General features: G+C 38.3%; 1 protein-coding gene across 4 annotated transcripts; it reads right to left on the bottom strand.

Annotated features, from left to right (window-relative positions):
• Positions 1 to 5,160: 5,160 nt before the first annotated feature.
• Positions 5,161 to 15,925, bottom strand: LOC137174158 (RNA-binding protein, mRNA-processing factor 2a). 4 transcript variants are annotated; one of them, XM_067579329.1, is made up of 8 exons: positions 15,388 to 15,924; positions 12,577 to 12,654; positions 10,970 to 11,008; positions 10,632 to 10,694; positions 9,417 to 9,567; positions 8,638 to 8,801; positions 6,592 to 6,664; positions 5,161 to 5,405 (listed from the first exon to the last, which is right to left on the bottom strand). In XM_067579329.1, the coding sequence occupies exons 1-7, from the start codon at positions 15,673 to 15,675 to the stop codon at positions 6,599 to 6,601; spliced, it is 849 nt and encodes a 282-aa protein (XP_067435430.1). In that variant the 5' UTR covers positions 15,676 to 15,924; the 3' UTR covers positions 5,161 to 5,405; positions 6,592 to 6,598. The 4 variants fall into 4 exon arrangements, with proteins under 4 accessions (XP_067435430.1, XP_067435503.1, XP_067435577.1 ...); XM_067579402.1 differs by having other exon boundaries at positions 8,653 to 8,801; positions 15,388 to 15,922; XM_067579476.1 differs by lacking the exon at positions 6,592 to 6,664 and having other exon boundaries at positions 15,388 to 15,925.
• Positions 15,926 to 26,870: the final 10,945 nt, after the last annotated feature.

The raw sequence follows: 26,870 nt of genomic DNA, 5'->3' as shown, positions 1-26,870 counted from the left end.
ACTGTGCCTCGAGGGCCTCCGTCTGTTCACGTGCTCCACATCAAAGAGCAAACCGCATAAAGAAAAACTCACGTGTCACAATAGATGAAATTTTGCAGTTTTACACTTATATCAGCAGAGTGTAGGTGAAGTTATATATATCTACCCAATGTATTCTAAGATATGCACCAGACTGCTTCAAATGAGTACAACAATTACTTGAACACAGTAGAATACAATAAAATTGAGCTTTATTGTCCATTAAGATGTAAAATTAACTTTCGTCCATCTGGAAGTTCATTAAAACACACTTAAATACACTGCTAGTCCTCCAAATAATAATATACAACATTTAAGAAAACATCTTTTAAAAAAAACAAGATTAAAATTAAATTCCAAAGCCATTTTATTCATTTTGAGGCATCAGTAGTAGTGCTTGATGGTTAAAATCCACAACACATCCAACGCATCCCACACAAATGTCATCCTATTATTGTGGTTTCTACTTGATTACTGTCAACACAAGTACCATGTTTGTGTATTACTGGCCTACATCATTTTATTCAACTTGTAATTATTCAGGAAGTTTAACTGAGCCCTCTTTTTACAGGAACGCCATGATTGCAGCTAAAACAGAAAAAAAAGCTCTTCCATGAAAACTTGTAAGTATACATCACCTTTAAAGTGACAAATCTTTTCCACATTGGTGCTCCATTGTTCCAAAAGAGGAGGAAATGGAAGCTGCATTACTTGGTGCAGAAAAGTCACCACTGACCTGCCCTTTACTATGATTATATAAGCTTCCTCCGTCTGTCATAATTGGGTCTTTCTTATGTTTCCAAGGTCCTACATCCCAGCGCCCAACACAGTCAGCTGTATGGATCTTTTTTTAACTCTCCACCTCATGTGTCGCCTCTGCAGTTGCAAGAAATGCACTGGTTAGTGAATGTCTATAATCGCTCTCCACACTATGCAAATCATCCAACGGCTGCTGCATAAACTGAAGTAGTTATAATACAACTTTGCCATGCAGTGAACTCACCAAAATATAAAAGCAGCACAAGAACATGTAACATATCGTACAAATATGATAACAAAAACACAACTGGAGTATAAAACATAGTACACTTAATACCTAAAACAAAGCATTAAAACATAAAATGAAATACTGTGGCACAAGATTAGCATGTTCAGCTGTTCCTATCACTGATGACAACGTATGGTTAAGACAGTTATGGTGGAGGTTGACTGCTGGCAAAGAGATTAGGATGAAAAGCTGACAGCCAAATGTTGTGGTTCAAAGATGCTCCAGGGTCAATTTAGTTGGGTCCATTGATGTAGGTGGTTAAGGTTGGAGATAGGTAAGTATTTTTGTGTTTGATTGAGGGATCATGAGGTTGTTTTGAACTTAAAATAAATGTTCACAGAGGTAACGTACTGTACATACACATTGTTCTGTGTGTTGAACTGTGTTGAGGTTTAAATCGTCCAGTTAACCGAGTGTGTTTTGACATTTGTTTGTGCCTCAAACCAACCAACACTTGACAAGACTATGTGAGAGTGTAAACAGAGAAAAGAGCTGTCACTTAACTGAAGTCTGGAGAAGGTTAAACTTTATGGATCCATGTGGGATATATTGTTCATAGTGAGGAAGTTCAGCAAGGAAAAAGAATAAAGGAACATCAGCACACAAATATATCAAATTGGAAATAAAAACTGCTTCAAAAAAATCAATTAAATATAGAAAGCAACAAGCTGTGTGTTTGATAAAAGCACGAGGTTCCCACTTTAAACTCCACACAGTGTTTGTTAAGTTTGTTATATGCTTGATTATGGGTTAATCATTTAACATTATGTGCTACAAAAGTGTGTATAAACATGAAGTTGTCAAAATACAAACATTTTAAATATGCATGCTTTATGAGCAGGAAAAGAAGTTCAAATTAGATCTGTTATTTATCTTCTTGTCTTCTATTACATTGAGAGGATTTGTGATGCAGGTGTACATATTAAAAGGAATATTCTCAGCACCTAAAAGTGAGTCTTGATGTCTTTGAAAGCGAAATTGAGAGAAGACACATTTTTATTTCATCTGTACAAAGCCTTTATTTCCACAAGGTGTCAGCTTGCTCCATCCAGCTGCTTCATGTCTGCTGGTCATGTAGGCGTTGGGCCAGTAGAGGGCAACACAGTCCTGCATTAAAAAATCTCCACCCCTCCTCCAGTGACCTTCATGCTGTTTTATTGCTGACCATAATATGTATTTTAACTCCTTTATCGCCTTTATCATGTTGGCACAATATTAAAACTTTCTTGTAGCATGGATATAATGCTGTTTCTCTACAGATGGTAACAATGACATGATAATTGTGATTTAATTCATAATGTAGTGTTCCAGTTGTGCAATACATAATCCAGTTATTGATGTAAATAACAAAAAGATTTCTTAAAAACATGAGAAGAAATGCAAAAACAGTATTTAATACATGTTTTTCTTCCACATTTCTTTGAAACCTATAATAGCAAAGCAATTATCTGAAGTATATTTTAATTCTAATAGCATGAACAATATTGTTTATTGAAGATTTTACAGAATATATAACTAAATACCTGCAAATCACATTATTAAGCCTCTCTTCCTTCTCTTTGAGACAGAGAAGTTCATTCCCTCAGATAATTTCTCACAGAAATAAATGTGGAAATTGCAACATACCAATTATGAATGACATAAAACAGCTGCTTTTGCTGTCTGATTGTGCTCTAACCCCTAAATAAACTACTGATATACTTAATGTGAAACTTTATTTTGCAACAGGAATTATTAGACCTCCTAAAATAAATGCAGCATAATCCAGCTGCAAATAAACTGTTTAGTATAAATAGTTGGAACATAAAAGTATATAGAAATTAAAATGTTTTCTGATGTTCAGCTTTCTTGTAAGGTCCTTAACAATTTCCAGTGTAAAAACTACAAATATCTTACATGATGTCAGTAATAGAAGTTACTATACGTTTGTTTTAATCTGATCCTGGCATACAGGTCGTGTCTGTGTTGTTGAAAATAGTGAGAAGGAAATGTTCTGCCTTCCAATCCGTAGCATCCCCATCTTCGCACTCTGTATTGATTTCATGTCAATCCAAATATTCTGTGTGAAAGTGATGTTAAATGACCCAGTTTTCTATAAAGGGCGAGTGGCTGATTCTTGAGAGAATATTTGCTTCCTCTGAACCACCTCTGTTGTTCATTTAGGTTTTAAACCTGTAAATTTAAACAAGTCTCTATTAAGACGTGGTCAGTATCCACTGATGCGTTATAGAGTTCCCTTCAGGGCTGCGACACATTAATATTTTCATTCTGGATTCATCTGCCAATTATTTTTCTGATTCATCAATTAACTTTTATAGAATACCAAAAAAAATAGTGAAAATGTTAATTTTCTCAGAGCCCAAGAGGATATCTGACCAATATCTTGTTTAAAACTCCCAAATATTAAATATACAATGATATAAAAATAGAAAAAAAAAAGCAAATCCTCACATTTGAGAAAGTGGAAACAGAAAATGGGGCATTTTTGTCTCATAATTAACTTGGTTGATTATCAAAATTGTTTTAGATTACCTTCATGTGCATGAATGTTTTTGTACTAGTCACCTTAATTATCAAAACAGGATTGTTCAAATGGTCAAAAACCTTGGAAAAAAAAAAAAAACATTTCAAATTAACATTTTTAATCTGTAACATCAATGCTATTTAATACTTAACCTCTAGTCTGAATTCTTAAGGTTTAAAGTATTACTAGCTTAGTATTACTTGCATAGAGTTACTAAGTAATACTATGCTGTTTTATACAGGAGCAGAATATAACAGTACATGATAACTTAGCCTTCTGGAAGCTTTAAATCAATGATGCATTAGTGATCCTGTATGTTCCATAAAACATACAACCATAGCTTAAAATGGCTCTATATGTACCAAATGTTCATAGTTAATCAGCACAGTCACCACTACAATTAAGCAGCTGGTCGTATAGAGACCAGTCACTTAAGAGTCTCTCGAGGAGCCGTCACGGTTGGCTGAGCAGTGCGTCTTACCAGCTTATGTGGGCAGAGTGTGGAGGTCAGCTCCACACATGATACAAAGAGACACTAATGCAATGGTGCATTACAAATGAATAGTTGGCATGAATTATTGATGTCAACATCTGATGTCCACAGAGTTCAAGTCTTTCAGTTAGCATGCAGTGTCGGAGCGTTTTTGTTAACTTTGATTGGCCGCCGACTCGCCACGGTGATAAATGAGAGAGATGGCCGACAACAGAGTAATGCATTCACTTCTTTTATTCATAAGATGGGAATATTTTTTACATCTTATGCACAGCAGATACAAAGACAAACATGTTTCTAAACCACAAACTAAATTCCTCCATCACTCTAATCCTGCTTCCCATTTCAAAATGGCCCCCCAAAAAAAGCAACCCTTTTACGTTTGTAGTCCAGTTTCACATTCTGAAAGATCGTTTTACAGCAATCTCATTTTAGCAGAATGGCACAAGCCACGTTCAGAATACTTCCTTTTTTTTTTTTGACAGATACCCACTTCCCCTTTAAACAAATTGCACTTTTTTTTCTTCTTTAAAACTACTTCAACAGGATTATAGGATCAAAAATTAACACCAAGAACACAAGAGACGACTAAACATCCAACTTATACAGGTTCATTATTTAGTTGCACAAAAATGCATAAATATACATTACGCAAAAAAGTACAAAAATATTTGTACTTTCTTTTGCTCAAATAATGACAGACATTGATATGATCATAAGGACTGGGATTGTCATAGAACGTAGGGATGCATTCACAAGGTCCATGCGAGATAAGCCATTTACACAACAGCCTAGCTTTCACAGAGGTAAGACCAAGGTTCTACAGGAAAACAAAACATTTCGCTGTCTAGGCCAAGGTAAAGAGGCAACACAAACACTAAGAAAATTAGGATACACAGAACTCTGCGTTCTAAATTCATGCCAAAAAGACTTTAACATGCAATGACTCTTAACGCTTCTAAACCTCCCAGGAGCAGCGGTAACCCATAGAAGGACTAGCTTAACAACGGTAACTTCAATGTGTCAATTTTTCCTCAGCAATTATGATCCATGGAGTTTGACTAGGATTGCATGAGGTTATTTTTTTTGTTTGTTTTTTTTTTGAAGTGCTAAGATGGTACCGCAATAGTCGCCAAGGATAAGCTCAGATTGTCGACAGCAAGATGGTTTCAACTCAGACTCCCCCCAGAGACAATCGGGAAGAGATATAAATACTGTTTGTTTATAATAATGCACATTTGTCCATTAAATAAACCTGATTAAATTAATGAAGAGCTTGGCAAACCTCACTTCAGCTGGACAAAGGTGTGGTTTCCAGAGGCCTGAAGAGAACAAGGAGGGGGAAAAAAGGAGTTATTAAAAAAAGATGCCAGTAAAAAAAAGCATTATTTTTAAAACAAAAAACTTGAGTTTAAAAAAAAGGATAAGGCTGGTTTTATCTTACATTTTTGTCAAAGCCAACAAAAAGACAGAAACCAACAATGTTAGCCAATTGCAGTAAAATACAGATACAGTATGAAGCTTCATTTTTACAAAAGGTTAAATAATCTCCTAAAATAGCCAGGCACTGGCATTTTTACCAAACATTACTCAAATAAGAGAAAAACTATTCGTTGGAAACTGTTTTCAGCCACAAATTAATACACATTTGGTTTGTTTGTGAGTATTTACAGCAGCAGGACAGTGTATGATCGAGCAGCAGTGTCACCTAGTGTAACAGTCTGGCTAGTTTATGTACAATAATGGAGCTCTATGGCACAGAGGAATCAGCTATAACAAGACGACAAGCTGTATTAGAAAAATATAGACTACCAACAGCCATAAAAGGAAACGTCTGATGATATTCTAGTTCTTATCAACAAATTCCCATGAAAAGACCAAAGCCAGTGATTTGATCCTACAATTACCTTTGTAGCTGTGCCATAGAGCTCCATTGTTTCCAAAAAACTAACACACATAAATGTATCACATCCTCAAACTGGATGACATATTCCTTCCTACCTTACGATAAACATTGACACTGTAGTTTTAGAGTCAATCCCACATACACCATCGTGCTACTGTTAATACTCAGAGAACCAAATCTGCAGGTGAAAATAGTCCAAACAACTCCCAATCTACTCCTGTTTGTCTGGCTGTTTTAGGAAATTTAGCATTTTCTGAAAAGTATATATTTATAGCCCGTTTACATCTTCAGTAGGAATGAATGTTCCTGGGGCTGAGTGCCACAGACAGGCTGAGGAAGTCAAAACGTATTGAGATTTACTGACACTGCTGGTTTGTTGACAATAAAAAAAACGTAGAATATCACCAGCCTTAACCTTCATAATAGCACATCAGTTTAACGAGGCATTTTAATTTATCTTGACACATTCTGCAGTTTCCAGTAAAACATCGTGTTGGTGTCATCATGCAGGTTTCAGTTTGCATGACATCAGTCTAGCAGTTAGAGGATGGTGGGTGGGGGTTGCCAAATCTAGAAACACTGTTGGACCAAAGGTTACTCACTAAATATCTAACAAAACTGCCGGGACTTCCATCCAGGCTGGGAAGTCTCAGAGGGGGTAGGGTACCAGCGCATCTAAAGAAACACAAACAGACATACACCAGACCAAAAACAGGCTTCAGTGCTTCAATCCTCAAATTCTGGGGATTTTTATACAGAAATATGCTTTGAAATCTACTTTGACAAGAAGTTTTGGGAGGACTGTCCCTTTAAGCCCTGGTCACTGAAGCCATGGGAATGTGGGTCACGTAGCTGTTCATTGCGGACAACAGTCCTGGAGTAATTAACAGGCATGGAAATGTGGAGAGTTGCACCTCCCCTTGTGTTAAACATTTCCACGGGGCAAGAGCTGGTATGCCTGTACCTTTCCATACCTGTGACTAAAGCCTGTGGCAGAATGAGGCCTCATTTCTTTCACTGAATTAAAAAAAAAAAAAAAGACAGAGGCCATGACTACAGGGCCAAACAGCTTAATATACTCAGGAGGTTATCAGCAGTTGTTCAGAGACATTTGGAGACTCTTAATGTGGCACTGCTGTGTCATACAGTCGAGCTAAAAGGGCCGAGAGTCAGTGGGAATAGATCTCAGGGCATTTTACAGATCTTTCATCAGATTGCAATTAAAAGGCTCCCCCCCTTTGTACGGCTACACAGTCAGCTTATGTTCCAACAGGAACGTGGACAGTAAGTTGGCACCTCCAGAGAAGGCCATCAGGACGGACAATTTCTCCAAGCAAATACCTTACATTCCTCTGCCTCTTGTGCCCAACAAAATGGCCTGTGCAATCGCTGCCTGCTCTGCAGTGTAGCACTCCCACTATGCACTTACATTGCAGGAAGTTAGCTCACAATGAACTTTAAATGACCCAACAAGAGAAATATTTTCCATTGCTATTGTTACAAAAGCCCTGCCCACTGCCTTGTAGTTAGCTGCACTACTGCTAGCATTTAGACAGCAATTAGCTTAAGATGGAAAATGCTATACGCCCCTTTGATGAACATGATGGCACTGCTATTACAATGATGAATAGTTTTTTGTAAACCAAATCTAAAAAAGTGTAATTAAATGTTTTAAACTGATTTTAAACTTAAACACTGATAGCATGTTAGGAGACGTTAAAGCTAGTAGTCATTGCTACTTTCGGTGCAGCTAGTGTAAATGCTAACCCACCAGCTGCCAGTTTGGGATAAAAGTTCCTCTTAAAAAGGCTCATTTTGTATTTCTTAAACCATTTTCTGCATCTTAGTTCATGCTGTAGAAAAACAAATTGGTATTTGACCAGTAAAAGCTCCTTTTATCCCCCAAATGCTTGAAGCTGCACACTGACAGGACAGTGATGGCAGGGAGCTCCATTAAAGGAAAAAGTTACAACTCCTCATCTGAGACTCATCCACTGTGAAAGCCAAAAACAGCCAACTGACGACCATCGAGAGGGATTCTGAGGTAAGTGCATGGCAGTGTAAGGTTACACTACATCAAGGAATGTTCATCTACTCTAGGAATCAAGACATTTTCCATTTTAAAATGACATTTCAGTAGGATCATAGATTTAACTTCCCATCAGCTCTCTGTTTAAGTGATATAAGACTGGGCACAAGTTGTGCAGCCAAAAGCAACATGCAACACATTTAATACCTGTGGCTTCAGCAACACAGGTCTTTGTGGTGTTATTGTAATACCTCAGACGACCACTGGAGTGTTTCCAGAATCAGAACCTCCATTTTAAAAAAAGGTGTACAACGTTATCAAGTTTGAAATTGCAGTGATGCTTCCTTAATAATCCAATGGTTAAATGTTAGGACTTCACTTCTTTGTAGGTGTGATGAAGGACAAAATTAACACATTTGCGTACTGCAGCTCAGTGCAAAAACAGACCACCATAACCTTACAAAAACCATGCATTAAATGGCAGCCATGCATGATAATCTGTAGCGTACCCAGGTGAAAGCATAATTTATGTGACTCTAAAAAAGGGGTTTCCTATATTGTCAAATATGAATGTTTTCTAAAGGATACTTGTGAAATAGAAGATAAGAGAAACACACACCGGTTGGTCCCTCACCTGGGCGTGGAGGGCTGCAGCAGCGGCAGCGGCCGCTGGGTAAGTGAAGGCCGCGTGAGGGAGGCCTGGGGTCAGCTCCGTGGTATACAGAGGGTAAGGAGTCCAGGCATCCGGCGATGCTGGGATCAGTGCTGCCCCTGTCAGGTCATCTGGGGATGTACAGGGCGGGAGGAAACAAAAAGCTGACTAACCTACCCTTGAACACAGCTGCTTGCATCATGTAAGAAGTTAATAGAGGCTAAAAAAAAATGTAAAAAAGTTAAATCAGGAAGTAATCAAAACATGCTGCAAAGAGAGGATCTGTTACCGCTTTGTGCCGTCATAATGTGGCTTTTAGGTTTACTACTGACCAGTGATAAAATCTTACTGTAAGTTCTGTACAGTCACTAAAAGAAAAAGAACCAATTTATAACCCATTTTACCACCCTAAAAAGTGTCTACAACCTGCCAAAATCTAATGAATCAAGCAGGTGTTTAGGCAAAGAAAACAGACACAACTGCTGACTAAACCCTGTGACAGAGGAATTTCCCAGCTGGGAAGAAGCAAAGCGGCTGTCTTAGAGTCAAGATGACACATGCATGTGGAGGGTGAGTTAGTCCTTAATTTGTTAGATTCTGTTTTTTTTTTCCCCTTGTCCATTTTACTTCAATACCACAACATCTAAAAGACAGATTAAAAGAGGGTAATAAGGACAATCGAGTACTGGCATTGCCAAGGTGAGAGTGGATGAGAGAGCCTAGAGTGGTGCAGCCGTACAACTTACATGGGTCCCGTGCAATGAAGTGTGCTCCTAGAGCAGGGTGGATATTTGTGGGGTTCGGTGTGGCCATCAGCTTACTCTTTGCCATCTTCGTGTTGGCTTTAGCAAACTCTAAGCGCAGGGTCTGGGGGCTTTCGGGGTCAAAACGGATACCCTGGGGGAGAGACGGAGGAGGGGAGGAGGGGGACATAGTATCGTAAGGGAGGTGGGCTGAGTTTGAGGGGCTGTAGCTCAGTAGTCTCACATGGTCGCCTTTCCAAAAGCCATGTTTCAATACTCAGGATGTATCCTTTAAGCTTCCCTTGAGCTAAACACTGTTCTGCCCCCCCCCGTTGGATGTGAAAACACACACCTGACTGCTTTCACCGATCTAGAACTGATCAGGTTTTCAAAAAAAAAAGGGCAGACTGAAGGATACAATCCTGAAGTATTTCAACATGCTTGCGTCTCTTCTTCCTCATGACAAAATCAAGAGCACAGGCGACTGGAGGAGGAGTTCAACCCCGTCGCCCAAGCCACGAGGAGAGAGAGAGAGGGAGAGAGACGAGGAAAAAGGGCCGATGACGAGACTTTTGAGTGTCATTTTTTTTTTTTTTTTTTTGGTGGTTTAACCCTGCTTGTGTTCTTGTGCCCTAAGCATTGTGCCCACATGCAGGTGAGTAGTATTTTGGTGTATGTGTGTGTTTGTGTGTGTGACTGCTGGTGTGTCTAAGAGGTGATGCTCATAAGGAAGGGCTAGGCTATGAGAGAGAAGTGTTAGATACTGCCAACGTGGGCTACTGGGTGACAAAATAAGAGGTTACACTACTGAAGATGTGTTCAAATAACACTACAAATGTGGCTACAGAACAGGTATTACAGTAAAGCAGTGATATGCAAAATGAGGAAAGCTACACCAGACTAAGAAGGGATGTGTATCAAGGTCAAAGTAAACTACCGTAAGGCTACAGGATTCTGGCCTCTTTCCAAAAATGGCCCTGCCATTGAATTATAAAAAGACAAAATGGGTTGGCTTTGAGAATATTTTTTTTTTTAAAAAAGGGAAAGATTTTCTTTAACTCCCAATTATTATTTTTTAGTTTAAGTTAGCACAAATCTAAAATATAAAAACATATTTAAAAGGAGGTTTTCAAAAAAAAGGGGGGGAGGGAAACAAACAGCAACAGACTCAGAGTGAGGACATGAATCAATAATAAAAGAAAGTCAATAAATGCTTACATTTAGTGCATTTTTCGCAGCTTCAGCTCCAGACCGGCTGTCAAAAGTTACAAACCCGACAGGCTGGAAGACAAAAGGGAAGAAACAAACTGAGACAACCGACCCCCCTGGAGGACCACCTTAATATACAAGAACCTGCGTTTTTGGCAAATATCAGATTGATGATTAAAATATTTATGGTTCAGTAGAAAAATCATGACAAATCAGCAATAAAACAATTATTCCTTTTTTTTTTTAATGCTTTAGCTGAAGTGCCACCACTGTCTGGTCATATATATATGTTTTATATTTCAGTATAGCATTAAAGCGATTCCTACCGCGGATGGGAAGCATCTCACCTGTTTTGATGTTAACTTAATCAGTGACCCTTCATAACCCTGCGGGGAAGAAAGATAGCCAATTATCCACCATGGAGTCACATGCAAGAAGTCAGGCATGAACGCCTCTCGCCATATGAAGAGAAACCTGCTTGTGTGCACCTTCAGTTTGAGCTCAGTAGCCGTCAGCCATCACGGATCCTTCTGTGACACTGTTACGTATTTAAATATGTTATGCTAAAATAAGAGAGACCTGTACATTTCCAACAACTGCTGTACACATGAGGTAAAGCAGCTTTCATTTATTTGATTGTAGATAAAGTGCTAAAAATAAGAAAATGAAGACCGTGGTATATTTTAAGAGCTGGGCACATGTTATCAATGTAAGGGATTTTTTTTCTTCTGGTTTAAGTATAGATTAAGCATGACTTCCAAATAAAGACACCGGTTTCAAAACAAGTTAAAAACAGCACAGGGGTTGGTTGAAGCACGAGCAAATTCCTGAGAAATGAAGGGGAATTTTGCCTGACCAGAGTATTGATAGATGGGATCTCTACTGATCCTGATTTACAGCCATGGAAAATTAAACAACTTTCACTAGCTGTGATAAATCCTTAGCAACAATCCGAACCAGATTTCCTTACCTTCAGTAAGAGTAGAACAACAATAGGTAGAATACAGTCAACATTAAAGTGATTTCTCTTGTAAAGATCTTGTAAAGTGAGAAGATTAATTTCAGAGGGAACCTGAAGTGCATGGAAACCTTAAATTAATCAGATTTAACGCTATTTGCACACAATCTGTGCTGTGTTTGCCTACTGTGGAGGCCTTGAAATAAAAAAACAAACAAAAAAAACAACTGTTACTTTGCCTTAAGAAAACAAAACATTTCAGTGGTTGCACAATGCCTGAATGTTACGAGAATGAAATAAAATTTCCCTACACGGTGGCTGAGCTGGGTCACGGAGAGGGTTGGTTGGCCAATCGTGAGGGCTACTCATTTACACATACCACAAGATCATCCATGTGCGAGGGATACCACTTCCAATTTGGTTAGTTAGGACACGGGTGGGAGGGGTGTTTATGGAACTGGAGTCCAGTCAAAAGACAGAGCCCAGGACGAACAATGATGTGGCCTCATTTCCATATATGCAAATATCTGGACTTCTATTAACGGGGGGATTGTTTGATTTCAACTACATACAAGAAGGCCTCTGATAAACGTTCTACTGTATGAGCTGAAGAATCAAAACTCTACAGGATTGATCGAATCTGAAAAACAGTATGAAAAGTAATTTCTTAAAAAAAATAACCTGCACTGGATTACAACTGCTTCCTCATACTTTAATGAAACATTATGACTCCAAAGGTCTTCCTTTGTGTGCAGATAATCCTTTTTGAAGCACTCTCCATGACTTTTCCAGCACCTGGCACACAGCAGCTACCCTTTGCTTTACTTTTTTTTTTTTTTTTTTTTTAAAAAAAAGGAGGGTGAGAAGTCAAGTTTCATTTTACAGTATACACACACACACCAAAAATCACACATCTGCCTTCCTCATATGGCTTTATAATCTGTACAACATACAAACACCCTGTTTCCTTAGAAATACCATCATGTTGTAACTTACTTTAAAAGGTCTGAAGAGAAGGTAAAGTTCCCGAGGTTTGATATCGACTGGTAGGCCACTGACAAACAGTGTTCGTACCTGTAAACAAATTAAAAAAAAAAAAAAAGCACAATATGACAATGATCATTTTGGAGGCGACCATGTGATATTCATAATGTCCTTTTATTTTGTGTCGACTATCAGTTGTACAGAAAAAAAACAAACATATATATAAATGTTTGGCAAAGGTCCCACATCTGTCAGGCCTCCTGAATAACCAACCTACATATGTATGTATGTGCAATATACATTTATGGAAGTAAGTCATGGAAAATGAGAAAAAGAATAAACAGAAAATATTCAAGATTAAAAAAAAAAAAAGGACCTCAAAAGTAAAAACACGAGCTGGACAAGTGAACCGACCAATGAAAGGTCAGGAATCAAATGTCATATTGGTCAAGTGCTCCCAAACTTTTCCTCGACCCTGATGAACCCTGGAAAGCTGAAACAAAAGCTCTTCTTTCTTTTACAAACGTTTCTGGAGATTTTAACCATTTAAACCACTGGTTCCCAACCTTTTTTAGCTTATGAGCCCTTAAAAAAAACAAAAGGTATGACTCCTTTTGACCTCATCAGTTTGCATCTGTTTACAGATCAGAGCAGTTCAAACAGAGTGATTATTCCTTCCAGGATTGTTTGATTTGATTTACTTCAGAGGCCTGAAGAGGTCAATTTATCAAGTAATTTATCAATAAAGTAAAGATGAGGAGAAAGTCTGAAGGTCTTATTCATAGTAACATTTATTTCTTTACTATTCCTTTTATACATTTATGCCATTAAAAAAAAAAAGTTGGAAGAATCCCTATAGGATTTCATCTTTGTCATTATCAAATCTGATCAATCTATGAAACCTGTGATTAAAAAACAGAAAATATACATTCTGTCATTACTCCAGCGTGTTAACAAGCTAAACTGGTAAACACAAGAGGGGCCTTCATCCTGCTGGGGACCCCTGGATCCTCTTCAAGGACCCCTGGATGTGCCTGGATCCGTCATTGAGCGTTGATGCTGTGTACAGACCAGTGTGGCCGAGGAAACAAACAGTGCAGTGCGAGGCCCATTAGTTCCCAGCTGGTGGGGAGGCCCTCAGTACAATGGGGCTGCCAGAGGAACAGCACTGGACAACAGTGCACAGCGTGACACCATTTCCTTCCTCTGACCCACGGCCCCAACCCTGCAGGCCCTCCGGCATTTTTCAGGTGCCGCACAGCAGCAATTCTCAGCCCTTTACAAGTCAGCACATACAGCAATTGAAGGCCGTCTCAGCTGGGCGCAAACTCAATGAAGATGTTATAATATGACCAGCGGCTTCTCGTTTCTGAGCGACTCTGGGACGAGTCGGTAAACCTGAAGCTGTGGTGAAGTCTCTGCAAGCGTTCTGACATCTAATAATAATCTGAAATGCATCAGTTCTATCAAGTGAATTTCTAGAAACAAACAGAGTGATTGATAACAGCATGATATTATATCTTGATGATTTAACAGATCTGAGCTGACATGAAGGGGTTTTTTTTTTTTGCTTGAAAATAAAAGTCTGCCTGTTGCGCTTGGTCTTTGCTATTAATTACAATTAAAAAAAATACAAGAGCAAATTAGGCTCAGCAAAGGCAAGTGACCACACATGGCTTCGTTAGAAGATAATGGGAACAAAGGAGGACCAACAAAAGGCCCAGTACTCCCCTCAGTGTCTCTCCATAAGGAGTCATTAAAGAGGAAATATAGCTGACCACACAGATGAAGACTGGCAGCTGTAAGAAGTCAACATGAATCATACTGCAGATATTTCAATTTACTCAAAACTGATGTGAAAAATAAACGTTTTATACTCAGTAATCGATTTAAAATCAGTTCAATTTATTCTTAAAACCTAAAAAAACGCTAATGCAGTTGTGGGTTTCTGGATTCACTTCATGATGACCTAGAACATTTGATGCTGCAACCTCTCTGTGACGCATCATATTTTCTTTGGCATCCGAGTGCAAACAAACAGCCAAAATCACGGCAACAAAGCGGATGTTTAGGAGGAGGATGACAAAAATTTACAATGGGTATTGTGCAAACCCAATATTATAGGCCCCATACTCAATTTATATAGGACATTTTCTTTCCCCCCCAATAGAGACCGGTTTACACATTAAACGCGTTTTTTTTTTACATTAATTTATTGCTCTTAAACGTAGACTACTGTTTTTTATATCCACATTAAAAGGATGATATATTGTAAAGCCTCGTGTTTGAAATAAAGGTTTCATACAAACACAATGAATAACGATTTGCTCCTCAATGAGCGAATAAAATAAAATTAAAGCAATTTAAGTGATTCATAATAATGTTTGCTTTAATAGTCACCTGGTGACATTAAACCAAATGTAACCTTTAAAGAAAAAAACAACTAATGACAAGGTACTGCAAGGTTGAGGAATAAAGATTTGCACGTCGAAATTAAATTTAGGAGCATAGTCCCAGACTGATATCTGTCTAATGTGCCTGTTTTATGATGCTCCACTAGAGGTGGAAGATTACTCACGTTTCCTTTTTAAATTTGCGCCTTCGCTGCTTCCTTTTTTAAAAAAAACAACAAAAACTTCAGGACTTCGGTGAAGAGCAAAAAAAATAAAAATAAAAAAAGCCAATATAAGCAAATTAAATCTCACCCAAACAAACAATTTGTAAGCAAAAACTTACACACGTCCTAATTTAAAGCAGGAAAGACACATTAGTGAACATGAACACGCCGGTGCAGCAGAGACATGAAACTTTTCATAAACTCACCTCCTCTTCGATGGAAACGTTGTTGTTCGGCTCTGCGTCAGCTTTGAGACTCATGTCGACGGTCGTTTCAGCGGCTGCTGCTGCTGCTGCTGCTGCTGCACAAAGTATCAAGTTTTTCCTCGTCGAGTGATATTTCCCCCAAGTGCGTCTGTAGCTGCAGTGAAAGTCCTGGTGGCGCTTGAACTTGAGGAGAGAAGAAGATGTGCCGAGGTGAGGTCGTGCAGACGAGGACGGCGAGGTATCCGAGGATTTAGAAGAAGTTGCACAAGTATTGCGAGAGAGAATCATTCATAAAGGGGAGAAAAAAAGGGGAGAAAGAAAGGAAACGACAAGACACGCGCTAAACTAAAGGTGAAGAAGGTGGATTTTGTGCTCCGTGTGTGAGGGTGAAAGATGGGGGGAAAGAAGTGCGCGTAAAAAACTGAAAGCCCCTGCGCTCACATCAATGCCCTCAGCTGTGGGACTGTGCGGAGGAAGAACAAGTAAACTTTTCTCATTGGAGCGCGTCTCTCTCCTCCTGTCCGCGAGCGTGCTCCCCCCACCCCCCCTCCTCCACTCTTCCTCCTCCTCCTCCTCCTCCTCCTCCTCCTTCTCTGCACCTCCTCCCCCAGCTTTTCAATTAGGTCATCAATTATGTTGGAGTCTGTTGCGAGCAGTAATCAAGCTGCAGATCTGCCTCAGCTGTTGCACGAAGAGCCGGCCCCTCCACCGCTACATCACCGTTTCTATGGGACCCAGAGAGCCAATGATAATTTACCCCAAAACCCTCAAATTCATATTACAAAAAACATTATATTATTATTATTAAATGTCATTATTTTAGTTGTGCATTTAATCCATTTATTTTCTCGTGTCTACTTTAAATAAGAAGAGGAAAAAGTGACCATTTTCCTCCTATAATTTTGGATTTTATTCTGTTTTCCTGACACATAATCTGCTGCTGAATGTGCCACTTCATATGCACAACCCCTTTTATTAGTTTCTGTTCATTTTGTTTTATTCTCTTTTTCATTTTCTGGGGTGAAACGTTTATGACCAGCTGCATAATAACCAAAAATATATGGCTTTTTAAAGGATTATTATTGATAATGTGATTAACATTTGATGTAGCTATATAGTTAAATTCAATGTATCTGTGTACATTAAGGCTGAATTATCCAATTGATATGTAAAATAACATATTAAACTAATTGTTTGTAGTTTAATAAATTAAGATGAGATATACTTTATTGTGCCTGAGGGAATACTCGTCTTGGGCTCAAGTGTTGCACACAGCTAGAAAAATGTAACACATGATATAAGTACATAATCAGACACATATATAATACACTATTGTACCCCTGATAACTAGAGTTTACTCTATTCCTGAAATAGTGAAGCACCTGACCTGAGGTTCAGTAAAATGCATATTTAGAATAATAACAACAATAAGATTTGTAAAAGAGGCAAAGTTCATAAATTAGATATCCAATTAAATAAAAACAAGTATTGCACTCGCTAACTGTTAGTACTGCACATTTGCTGATGTGTTAAGGAGTCCAATATATTTCACATCTGTATGAATTTGTTTGAGAAGAGCTCCACTTTAATAACCAACAGCCAATTGTGATTTAGCCCACACACACACATACACACACACACGTGCCCAAACATGGAGCGAAAGCATCATTTGGCACCATGAAATGGTTTGATATTTGCAGCGCACCATCACAGAATCACTGCTTTACAATCCACCTGACAAAAGCAAAATTATACAGTCTAATTATAAAACACCTCCATGTAAAGAACGAGCTGTAAAGAGCATGTAAGCTTTAATTTATCTGACGTGACTGTGATTTGATTTAATATTTATTCAGTTCATGGATGAAGAAATAAACTTAAGCGACAGGCCTCGAAATCTTAAATTCTAGACATTACAAATACACATCAATGCACGATGATAATAAAAAATAATAACGTGCGTGTTTCATAATATGTTACAAAATATGTTTGGATCCAGGTTGACGTCAGGATGGTGTGGGTGGAGAAACGGCCTGTGCTGTGTATTGAGACTCAGCGCTGGATGTGAGCCCGGCATGCAGTGTGTTTCCTCACAACAAGGCAGCTCTCAAAGGCCAGACAGTTTCCTGACTTTGTATAGGAACACAATCAAGGAGGGGTGGGGGCTGGACCGAGTGGACGGACACATTGTCACTGTACTTCTTCAGTGATCTGGGCTAAAAATAGTGAAGCTCTGCCATGTTTTCAATGTGTTGCTGCTACATATGGAAACTATGTGGTGCAGATACGTACATAAGACAAGCGTACATAACAGCAAAACAGATATAAGGACAAACCTTTGATGAAAGACACATATTTATGTCAGTAGTAGCAGCAATTTCATTCATTTAAGATTATGATTATGCCATTACAGTTATCAAATTCTTCACGTGAAATTATGGGAAACAGTTGCTCCTCCTGACTGATTTATAGCAATTTTAATGAGTCGAAATCTTCCTAAATCAAGCAAGGTATCAGTATATTTTAATTAAAAAGTCTAAAGTGTGTAAGGAGAACATGAAGGCCTTTTTAATGAGCCAGTGTCTTTGCGTTTAAATTATCTGCCCCTCTTAGTTTTGGCTGCTGTTAGGATGAAATATGCATAATGTGGTTGATAATGCTGATGTTATTTGATTATGTTGGATCACGACGGCTGCAGAACTCCAGGTTTTATGTTATCACTTGATGTAAATGTGCATTGTTTGCGTGAGCTTGTGTGTTGGGTTTCAACATCTGTTTTCCATCTTTTTATTTGATGTTTTATGTATTTTTGTTATGTTTTATATTTAAATATGTATGTGTTTCACCTGGCTGAAAGACACATTTCCCCCTCGGGGACAATAAAGTTAAAGTTGAAAGATAAAAGTAAGAAGGCAAAGTTATGTTTTATGAGAATAAACCAGAGCTCAGTCCTGCATTGCAAACAGTATGTAGCTTTATTATTTGAGAATGAGAAGGAGAGACATATATCGGGGTGGCTGTGACTCAGGAGGTAGAGCGAGTCGTCCACCAACCGCAGGGTTGGCGGTTCGATTCAAAGTGTCCTTGAGCAAGACACCGAACCCCAAGTTGCTCCTGATGGTCAGGGTGCCTCGCATGGCTCACATCAGTGTGTGAGTGTGTGTGTAAATAGGTGGATGAGAGGCAAAAATTGGCAAAAATTGTAAAGCGCTTTGTCCGATAAGGTAGAAAAGCGCTATATAAGTGCAGTCCATTTACCATTTACCATTTACATTACGCTCTGTTTGTCATTTTAGTAACACTCGCAGCCTATGAAATATTGACTGTGCTGCAGAGTGATCATTAATTTATTCAGCACGTACAGCTCGCACAGTGTGTACCATGCGGTTTTAATGCGCAGGAGGCCGCCGCCATCTTTGTGCACCTCGTCCACAGAATCAAGAAAATGTCGACCTCAAACCTCATCTACAAAAAACAAAGATCAACATTTCTGCGTATAAGATCATAAAGCTGTGTGTCTCTCAGTCTTTATTCAGTATCATCTTTATTGACTTCTAGCAGAATCATCATATTAATGATTCAATTGCAATTAAAATCTTATAAAGTTTATATAAAGCTTTTCTGCATATGAAAAGTTTGGTCTCATGTAATGCTTAATAGTAAAACACAGTTCTTTGCTTTGAATGTCAGTTTCATTGTTCATCATGTGATTTTGTTTACATTTGCCTTATTGTTTTATATGTTGACATTGGAAAATATTCTTATTGATGTCAATAAAATGGTTTAGTCCAGCCCTAACATACAGTGACTGTAATTTGTGAATGTGATGAGACTTTTCTAAACCTAATGAACACGGTTTGCTTGAATCAGATTCAGATCATTCCCGTTGTTTGAGAACATGTTAAAACAAAATATGTATGTAAAAACATGAACTTTTTGTATCACTTTATTTCTGACAAATGAGACCATCTATCAAATAACTAAACCAGATATTTTAAATAACGTCTTGTCAACTTGGCTGCATGAAAAATGTTTTCATGATGTTTTTGTTGCATGTCATGTCATCTTTCTCTACTTCTTCCTGCAACTAGTCATGCCAACATTTCTTTGAATTAATCACCGGTGGAAACCACGATAGACCGATGGCATACATACAAAGGGTTAAAAAAAGCAAAAATGAGTCACTGAAGCACTGAACCATTTTCTGCCCAAAGATGTCACTGAACTCTTTGCTGCCAAAGATAGCTTTGTGTAGATGTACTGTGCAAACTATGTCTTATTTATACATCTCTTCGGTTGGATTTAAAGGAATGTCTGACGTCATATGAAACTAAATTCACTCTTCCTTAAGTGTTGGCATAAGAGCTTTACATAATTGAGGGCTGAAACCTTCATAGTTGAAATCATCAAGACATGTTTATTTTTTTAGGCTTTAAAAGGATTGCTTTAGGACCTCAGTGCCTTATAGGACTCGATGCACTGCTGTCTCTCATTAATTGAAGAAACACGGGAGAGTAAGTCTTTTTTTATGGATCTGCTGTCTTCTGCTTTTACATCACAACCGGTCCCACATGTCTCAAACATTTCTGTTGCCAGTTTAGAAACACTGTAGCTGTACAATATCAAGTATATTAAGAGTATTAGGTGTTGTGACCCGTTAATAAAAAAAGAAAAATCAGTCGTGACCCCTTGTCACAGGTTGTAAATGTCCGTGAGATATCACAAGTTCAACCAGAGAGTGATTTTCCCCTCTCAGTTTGTTTGATTTGAGTAATTTCGGTGGAATAAACAGGTCCAGCATGTTTAAAAGCAAAGTCTAAAGAAATAAACATAATTTTGTGTAGCAAAATGTTTTCTTTCTTTCTTTCTTTTCTTTCTTTCTTTCTTTCTTTCTTTCTTTCTTTCTTTCTTTTCTTTCTTTCTTTCTTTCTTTCTCTCTCTCTCTTCTTCTTAGAAATTTACCTCATGACCCCTTAAATTTATCTCACCGACCTCATGAAGGGGCATCAATCCTCAGGTTGGAAACCACTCATTTATTTTATAATGTTTGTTTCTCCTCAGATTTATCAGAATAAACACATCTGTTACTTTGCAAAAGCAATGTCCAATCCAGTAAACTACTCCTTGTAATCCTCCTTCATTAATATCTGTTGCACATTCCAGGCTGCATTTATTAATGCAAGAATATATAAACAAATTCTTTTTATGACATTTCAACAGACCGGTTATTTTGTGATTTCCGTGAGCAGAAGCATTTAACCTCTTTAATCTTTAAACTGAGGTATGTGTGGGCTGAACTTTGGAGGGAAATATGTATTAAGTGATGTACAAGACATCTCAAATATTTTTATTATTTTTTTGATGAAATTGTGCAGCCATAAAAAAACAGGGAGTCTTGTCTTGTTTCACTCAGTGTAAACATATAGTTCAAATGAAGAGCTGGAACAAGCTGATATAGAGTATATGAAAGTGTCAGTCAGTGTGGAATAAGTTAATATAACAACATTAAACTACTTAAAGGTGCAACATGTAAGAATTATGTAAAAAATTTAGTTTAAAACATTCAAAAATCAACCAAAATTAATTAACAGAATGTGAAGAAATAATAAAATGAGACCTTCCCTGACTTTCTCAGTTGCCTCTAACAGCCTGTGGACTGATTTCTGTGTAAACAACTTGGGACGGTTTTGCTGGGAAATCCAAAGGATATGACGTTGATGTGCGCTCCCAAGTGCCTTGCCCCTTTCCTGTCCCCCTACAGCGTCAACAGGGTGCAACACTAGCTAACGTTAGCTTAGAGTCTGCTAACGTCCGACCCCGAGCTGGCTTTCTTCCTAATGGACAGGTGAGCTAACATTACTGCATAGCATGTCAGCTCGTGCTGACAAAGTGCAAGCACGCGCGCGAGCAACAGGATGCTGACTGCAGCTCACTTAGTGGCCACCGGTGTTACTAATGAGAAGGAATTTCTGGTTCTTACTTGCACCTTTAAGAGGAAATAATAATGTAAAAATGGGGAACTGGATGTTAAAGAGTTAATAGGATACTGCACATTTCCAATCACAAATAACACATTTCACTGAATTACCCTTTATTGTATGCACAAGATAATCCAAACAATTCAGGAGCATTAAATCAGATTTCCCCCCCTTCTTTCTGCCCACAAACACCTGACAGAAACCGAGACTGTATAGTTCAGAGGCTCTGGATAAGCCTCATGTTTTATTTGCGAAAAGCGGCCCCATTGTCCCATAAGTCACCTCGCACAGCACTCTTCTGCTTCACGCCACACTGAGCCTGTCCTCCTGCGTTAGCGTCACCCACTGCTAAAGCACTTAGCTTGTGTTCTCCGTGTCCTCTGTGGTACAGCCAAACATCCATTTGGAGGTCCTAGGAAACTTTGAAGCTTTTTCACCCACACACTGAGTGAGGGAGGCATTTGTGACGTTTCGTGAATACTTTGTCCAATAAATAGCCCTCTTCATGAATACATTAAAGATAATCAGACACATGTATGTAGCCGCACTTTCAGCCTGGACAACTTGATCCGAATGCAATCAGATTTCCTCAACTGAGGGATTTCATTGAAAGAGTTTAAACCAATAATATCTTTAATACCGTATTAGCGAGTGATAGCACCATTTATCCATTTGGTTGCCACATTTTATCTGTTGCCCTTTTTGCTAACACTTGTCAGACATTGTCACACCTGCTGTGAAAGCCAACAAGGACAGAAGGAGGACGGAGTGGCTCCCACGTCTGCTTGAAATCAATCAACCCCACGCTGCACTGCCGATACATGCATGAAACATACCTCTCTTTTCAGTTTATTGGTAGGAAGTATTCAGATTTTAAAGTGTGTTCCCAGCAGTAATTTCCACTTAAATGACTAGGTTTAATGGAATTGCAGAGTGGAGACTGTTGTTCCAGCAGACGACTTAAATAATGATTTAATGCTTTTTTCTCATTTGATGTAACAGCTGCACTCCAACGCAGTTTTACAGCTGCCGTTTGCCATCAGCTCTTTGTTTTAGATGTCGTTATTAAGAAGGAATTTTCACAGGAGGCAGATTTTAATAGATTGTGCACAAAATGGCAGAAGTAAACAAGTTGTTTCATTATTAGTGACTCATTTCGCCATCAACCAGTGAAAAGCTTGGCATTTTTAAGCCATTATTTGCATTGCCTGAAGCTGAATTAACCTTAACCAGCACCTTGATTTTTTGTTAGGATGGTATTTATACACATATATTTACAGTATATGGTATGTATATACACATATATATATATTTGTATTTATTATATTATTGTTCTATGAAGGATAATTTGCCCTTACATGTGTCCATCTACGTAAGTTAAAGACCAATAAAGATTGTTGAAAAAAAAAGACCTTAACCAACACCAGTGGCGTTCTAGCTGGCTGTCACCTAGCAAAAATCAAGTATTTAAAGCTGCATTTTTGGCTGGCCACTAGGGGGCAGAGGAACTCCAAAACAGACTAACAGACACTTAGCGCTAAGTTGCCTTCTTACGCATCCAGCAGACAAGGAACATTGTCATCAGTCATCTGAAGTCATTTTCGTGGCCGCCTGATGACTGTAAGGAAAATATTCACTCTACTTTTAGCTCTATTTTGGTCTCCACCTACTCCTGAGGGAGATATCAGGATGTTTACCTACTTTCTTCACCAGCTAGTCGCTAACTATGTAGGTCAGGCTTTTTGTCTGCTGTTTGATGCTAAGCAGGTAGCCTGCAGTGGGTTTATCAGAGCTTGTTTTGCTGAAAAATGAAACAGAGTTAATCACAGAGATGGAATTATGCAGCAAATGTGCCACAAAACCAAAACAATGTTCAGACAAGTGCAAGATGTGGACTCCAAACTGGCACCCATACTCAGATTTTTTGGTCATTTCCAATGTTAATTAACTTTTGGAAAGATGTGTTTGATGCTCTTAAAGAAGTGTTCCATCATTTTTTTTGTATTTAAAAGTGGATAAATGTCAAGGCAGCAAGAAAAATGGACATGTGCTGTGTGAGATGGTTAAATTAAAAAAAGATGGTGATAATTATCTATGGGTTTGAGTAACCCCTTCATACATGTATTAATTTCAATGTTAAAGGGGACATATCATGGTTTTTGTGAGATTCTCTTTTTAACTGTTATGATATGTTATGATAACAGATGTCTGTTAAATATGGTCAAAGGTTCAAAACTTGAGGTGAACAAATGTAAAATGCTCCCTGCAAGTCAAAAGCCAGGGCTTCAACTGACTCTGAACGCTCTGTTTGCAAAGTTACCTCTACTTCCTCCTCGAACTGACATCTGTTTGTTGTGCATGCCCACGAACGGCTGTCTGTCTTGTAGCCTTTGTTGCTATGGCTGTTGCTAAGGTTGTTCTGCAGGTTGTTCACGTCGTCCACTCTCATATTTTGGATTCAAGCTTGAACATGTACGGTTGAGAAAAAGTTTGTTTACGTAGCCTCCCAAGCTGCTGAAAGTCTGTGGCAGCTGCCGGAAGATGACCAATCAGAACAGAGTGGGCTCATCGGGAGGCGGGCCTTAAAGAGACAGGAGCTAAAACGTCCTGTTTCAGACAGAGGCTGAACTGAGGGGCTGCAGAGTCTTTTTGAACTGTGAATCATGAAAATATATTCCAGTAGAGCCCCAGAATATATTGTAAACATAGACATGGAGATGTGCAAGTTATGTCCTCTTTAATATAGGAAATATTGATTAATTCAGCTTTTAAATGTGAATGTGTCTGATGTGAAATGTGTAAATGTGTAATCTTAATGTGATAATTAGCTACATGAATGCAATAACTATACAGAGTGTTGATGTTTAATAGTGTTGTGTTGTTACTTTTTGTGTTAAAGCATAGGTTCACGTTTTTTCAAGACTATCTTCACACAATTCTCACACTGAAACAGTTATTGGTTCCTGTGATTGTTCCTCCTATCCATACTGGCCATCAACAGATGGGATACAGCACTTGTTCTGTGCAAAAAATAAAAACAGGACGGTAGTGAGTGGTGGTAATAACATAAAGTTATGCGGAAGCTTGTAACTTTCCTAAGCAAAATATTGTATTTAGCAATTGTCTTACCTTTTCCCAGAAATTAAAATGAAAGTATGAATCTCCAGCACTTAGAGTAATTCAATAGACTCTTTTCATGGCAGACATTTTTACCTTTAATAGAATAAAAAGTACAGGTATAACTAATAACATTAATGATGGCTGTAGTCCATTTAGGTGTTTCAGTTTGGCTTATTGGAGCACTTAACTGGAATGGATTTAGTTATATCTGTGTTGTTTCTGCTATGATATAAACAATATCTGCTGTGAAACTGGCCTGTTTCATCCAACATAGTAATGGAGCAATGAAAGCCTCATAAAGTTTGATTTAGAAGTAGTTCTCACTTCTTATCTTTAGCATGATCTACCAGAGAAACCGCAATGTTTCAGTCCTAAACCAGCTGAACTGGGAGTCACAACCTCTGCACAGCAGCTGGAACAAACCATTTTCTCTCTCTCTCTCTCTCTCGCCTCCTGGTCCAGATGTACACGACTGACACCGGTGTTGACATCTATCAAAGCAGTCATGGCTATGAGTAGTTGACTGAGAAATATTCAACAGCTTTACTGCAGAGGGCTTTGTACAAGCTCTCTCAGTCATGATGTAAGACAATGAATGCAGGCAAGCTGTGTTTGTGTTTTGCACATCAGCATTAATCATTTGTAAAGAAAAAAGAAGACTTGTTGGCTCACAGTAAAAATATATTCCATGTGTCATCTGCCTCTCTAACATTTGTCGAACATGGTAACCCCAGTTCATTGCCTTCCACAACTCCTGGATCTCAGGACTGTTATGTTTTCTACAATGACAACAAAGTGAGTGCCAGCAGCGACTGTGTTTATTGTTTCATACAAAGCAGAAAACAAAACTATGAGCTAAAAAATGTTCCGAAACATTTGCCAGATCGGGGGACTACTGTGAGATTGTGTCTTACATATTGTTTGCAAATCAGATATAAAAACAAATCTTACTTTTTCTTTTTTTCATCTGGCAGTCTCTCAGTCTCTCAGTCTCTCAGGCACACACACATTTTCTCAGATTTGGTAAAAAAGACCCAGAGACGTAGATTATCTTGTTCTGGATCTCATAAGTTGCTGAAACAGACTTAATATCAAAGTATTTCCTATTACACCGAAACACTCCCACCACTCTGAGAATTCCTAACAAGAGGAAATGCTGAAGAAACGATCCACTGGGACCATTTAAATAGTCATTTTCTCATGAAGTGAAACTAGCAGATAAAAAAGAAAGTCCACTGAGATTTTCCTCAACATGGGAAGAACATGCAAACCAAACATGTGAACCAAATCCCATATGAATCAAATTCCTGAATCACTGAGCCACGTGAATCATTAATTAAAGACATTTTAAGTGACTTAAGAAATAAATGAACATGACAAACTAGCTGATTTTTTCAGATTTCAGAGGCGGAGTCGTATGAATCACAAAGTAACTGTGAAACTTGGTGAAAATAAACACTTTCGCAACATCCTCCCTCAGCAATAAGGTCTTCACTTCCTGTTTGTGTATGGAATATGGGACACAGAGGGTTATGCTATTTAAACCAAAGGGCAACAGATTCCCAGCTTGTAGATACTGGTGGGATCTTAAACCCTGCTGCCAGCTTCTCAAGGGGACGTTCACTGGGTGGGAAAAGGCACAAAGCAGGAAAAGTAGGAAAACAAGATAATGATGCAAAGGAGAATGGAAAAGAGGATAATTAAATGGGGGCAGTGGGTTTTGGGGTGGGGGGGTTCTTCCTCACGTAACTGTAAGGCAGAAGACACAACACGGCAGATCTCTGCAACTTTACATTACTTAAAGGTTTAAAAAAAGTGTTGCTAAAAGACATTTCAGCATTCTAGGAAAACACGATCAAAGTGTATCTGCAGGGTTTGGATAATTTTTCGATCATTACCAGAAACAGAGATTTCCTGTCCTTTTTGCTATTTTTTTTAAAACCATTTGTCACTATTAACAACTGACAATTGGTGCAACAAAAAGCAGGATTATCATTGCATAATTTTTCATAGTAATACATATTTATTTTGGGTGTCTTCATAAGCTGACTCAACCATTCTGTTATGAAAATGTAGCTGTTGTATTTCCATCTATCACAGGCTGATTGAAGCTGTGCCACAGACCTGCTGGTGTTTCAGTTACACAGTTGTTGATGAAGGGAAATGTGTCATAAATGTCTTAACTTATCTTAACTGAATAAAAAGCCGAGGGACACCAGAGAAACTAGAAATATGAAGAGAGTAATGTTGAACAGTCTTCTGAAACGGTTACCTTAATCACAGAAAGCAATGAATACATTTGATTGTTACATCAGTGTGTTTATAAGACTTAGTTCCTTGTCAACAAATAAAGCATACCTTACATTTTCCTGATCATTTATGGAT

The sequence above is a fragment of the Thunnus thynnus genome, chromosome 1 (assembly GCF_963924715.1).
Source record: "Thunnus thynnus chromosome 1, fThuThy2.1, whole genome shotgun sequence".
Taxonomy (NCBI): domain Eukaryota; kingdom Metazoa; phylum Chordata; class Actinopteri; order Scombriformes; family Scombridae; genus Thunnus; species Thunnus thynnus.
This window is presented reverse-complemented; position numbering and strand designations above follow the sequence as displayed.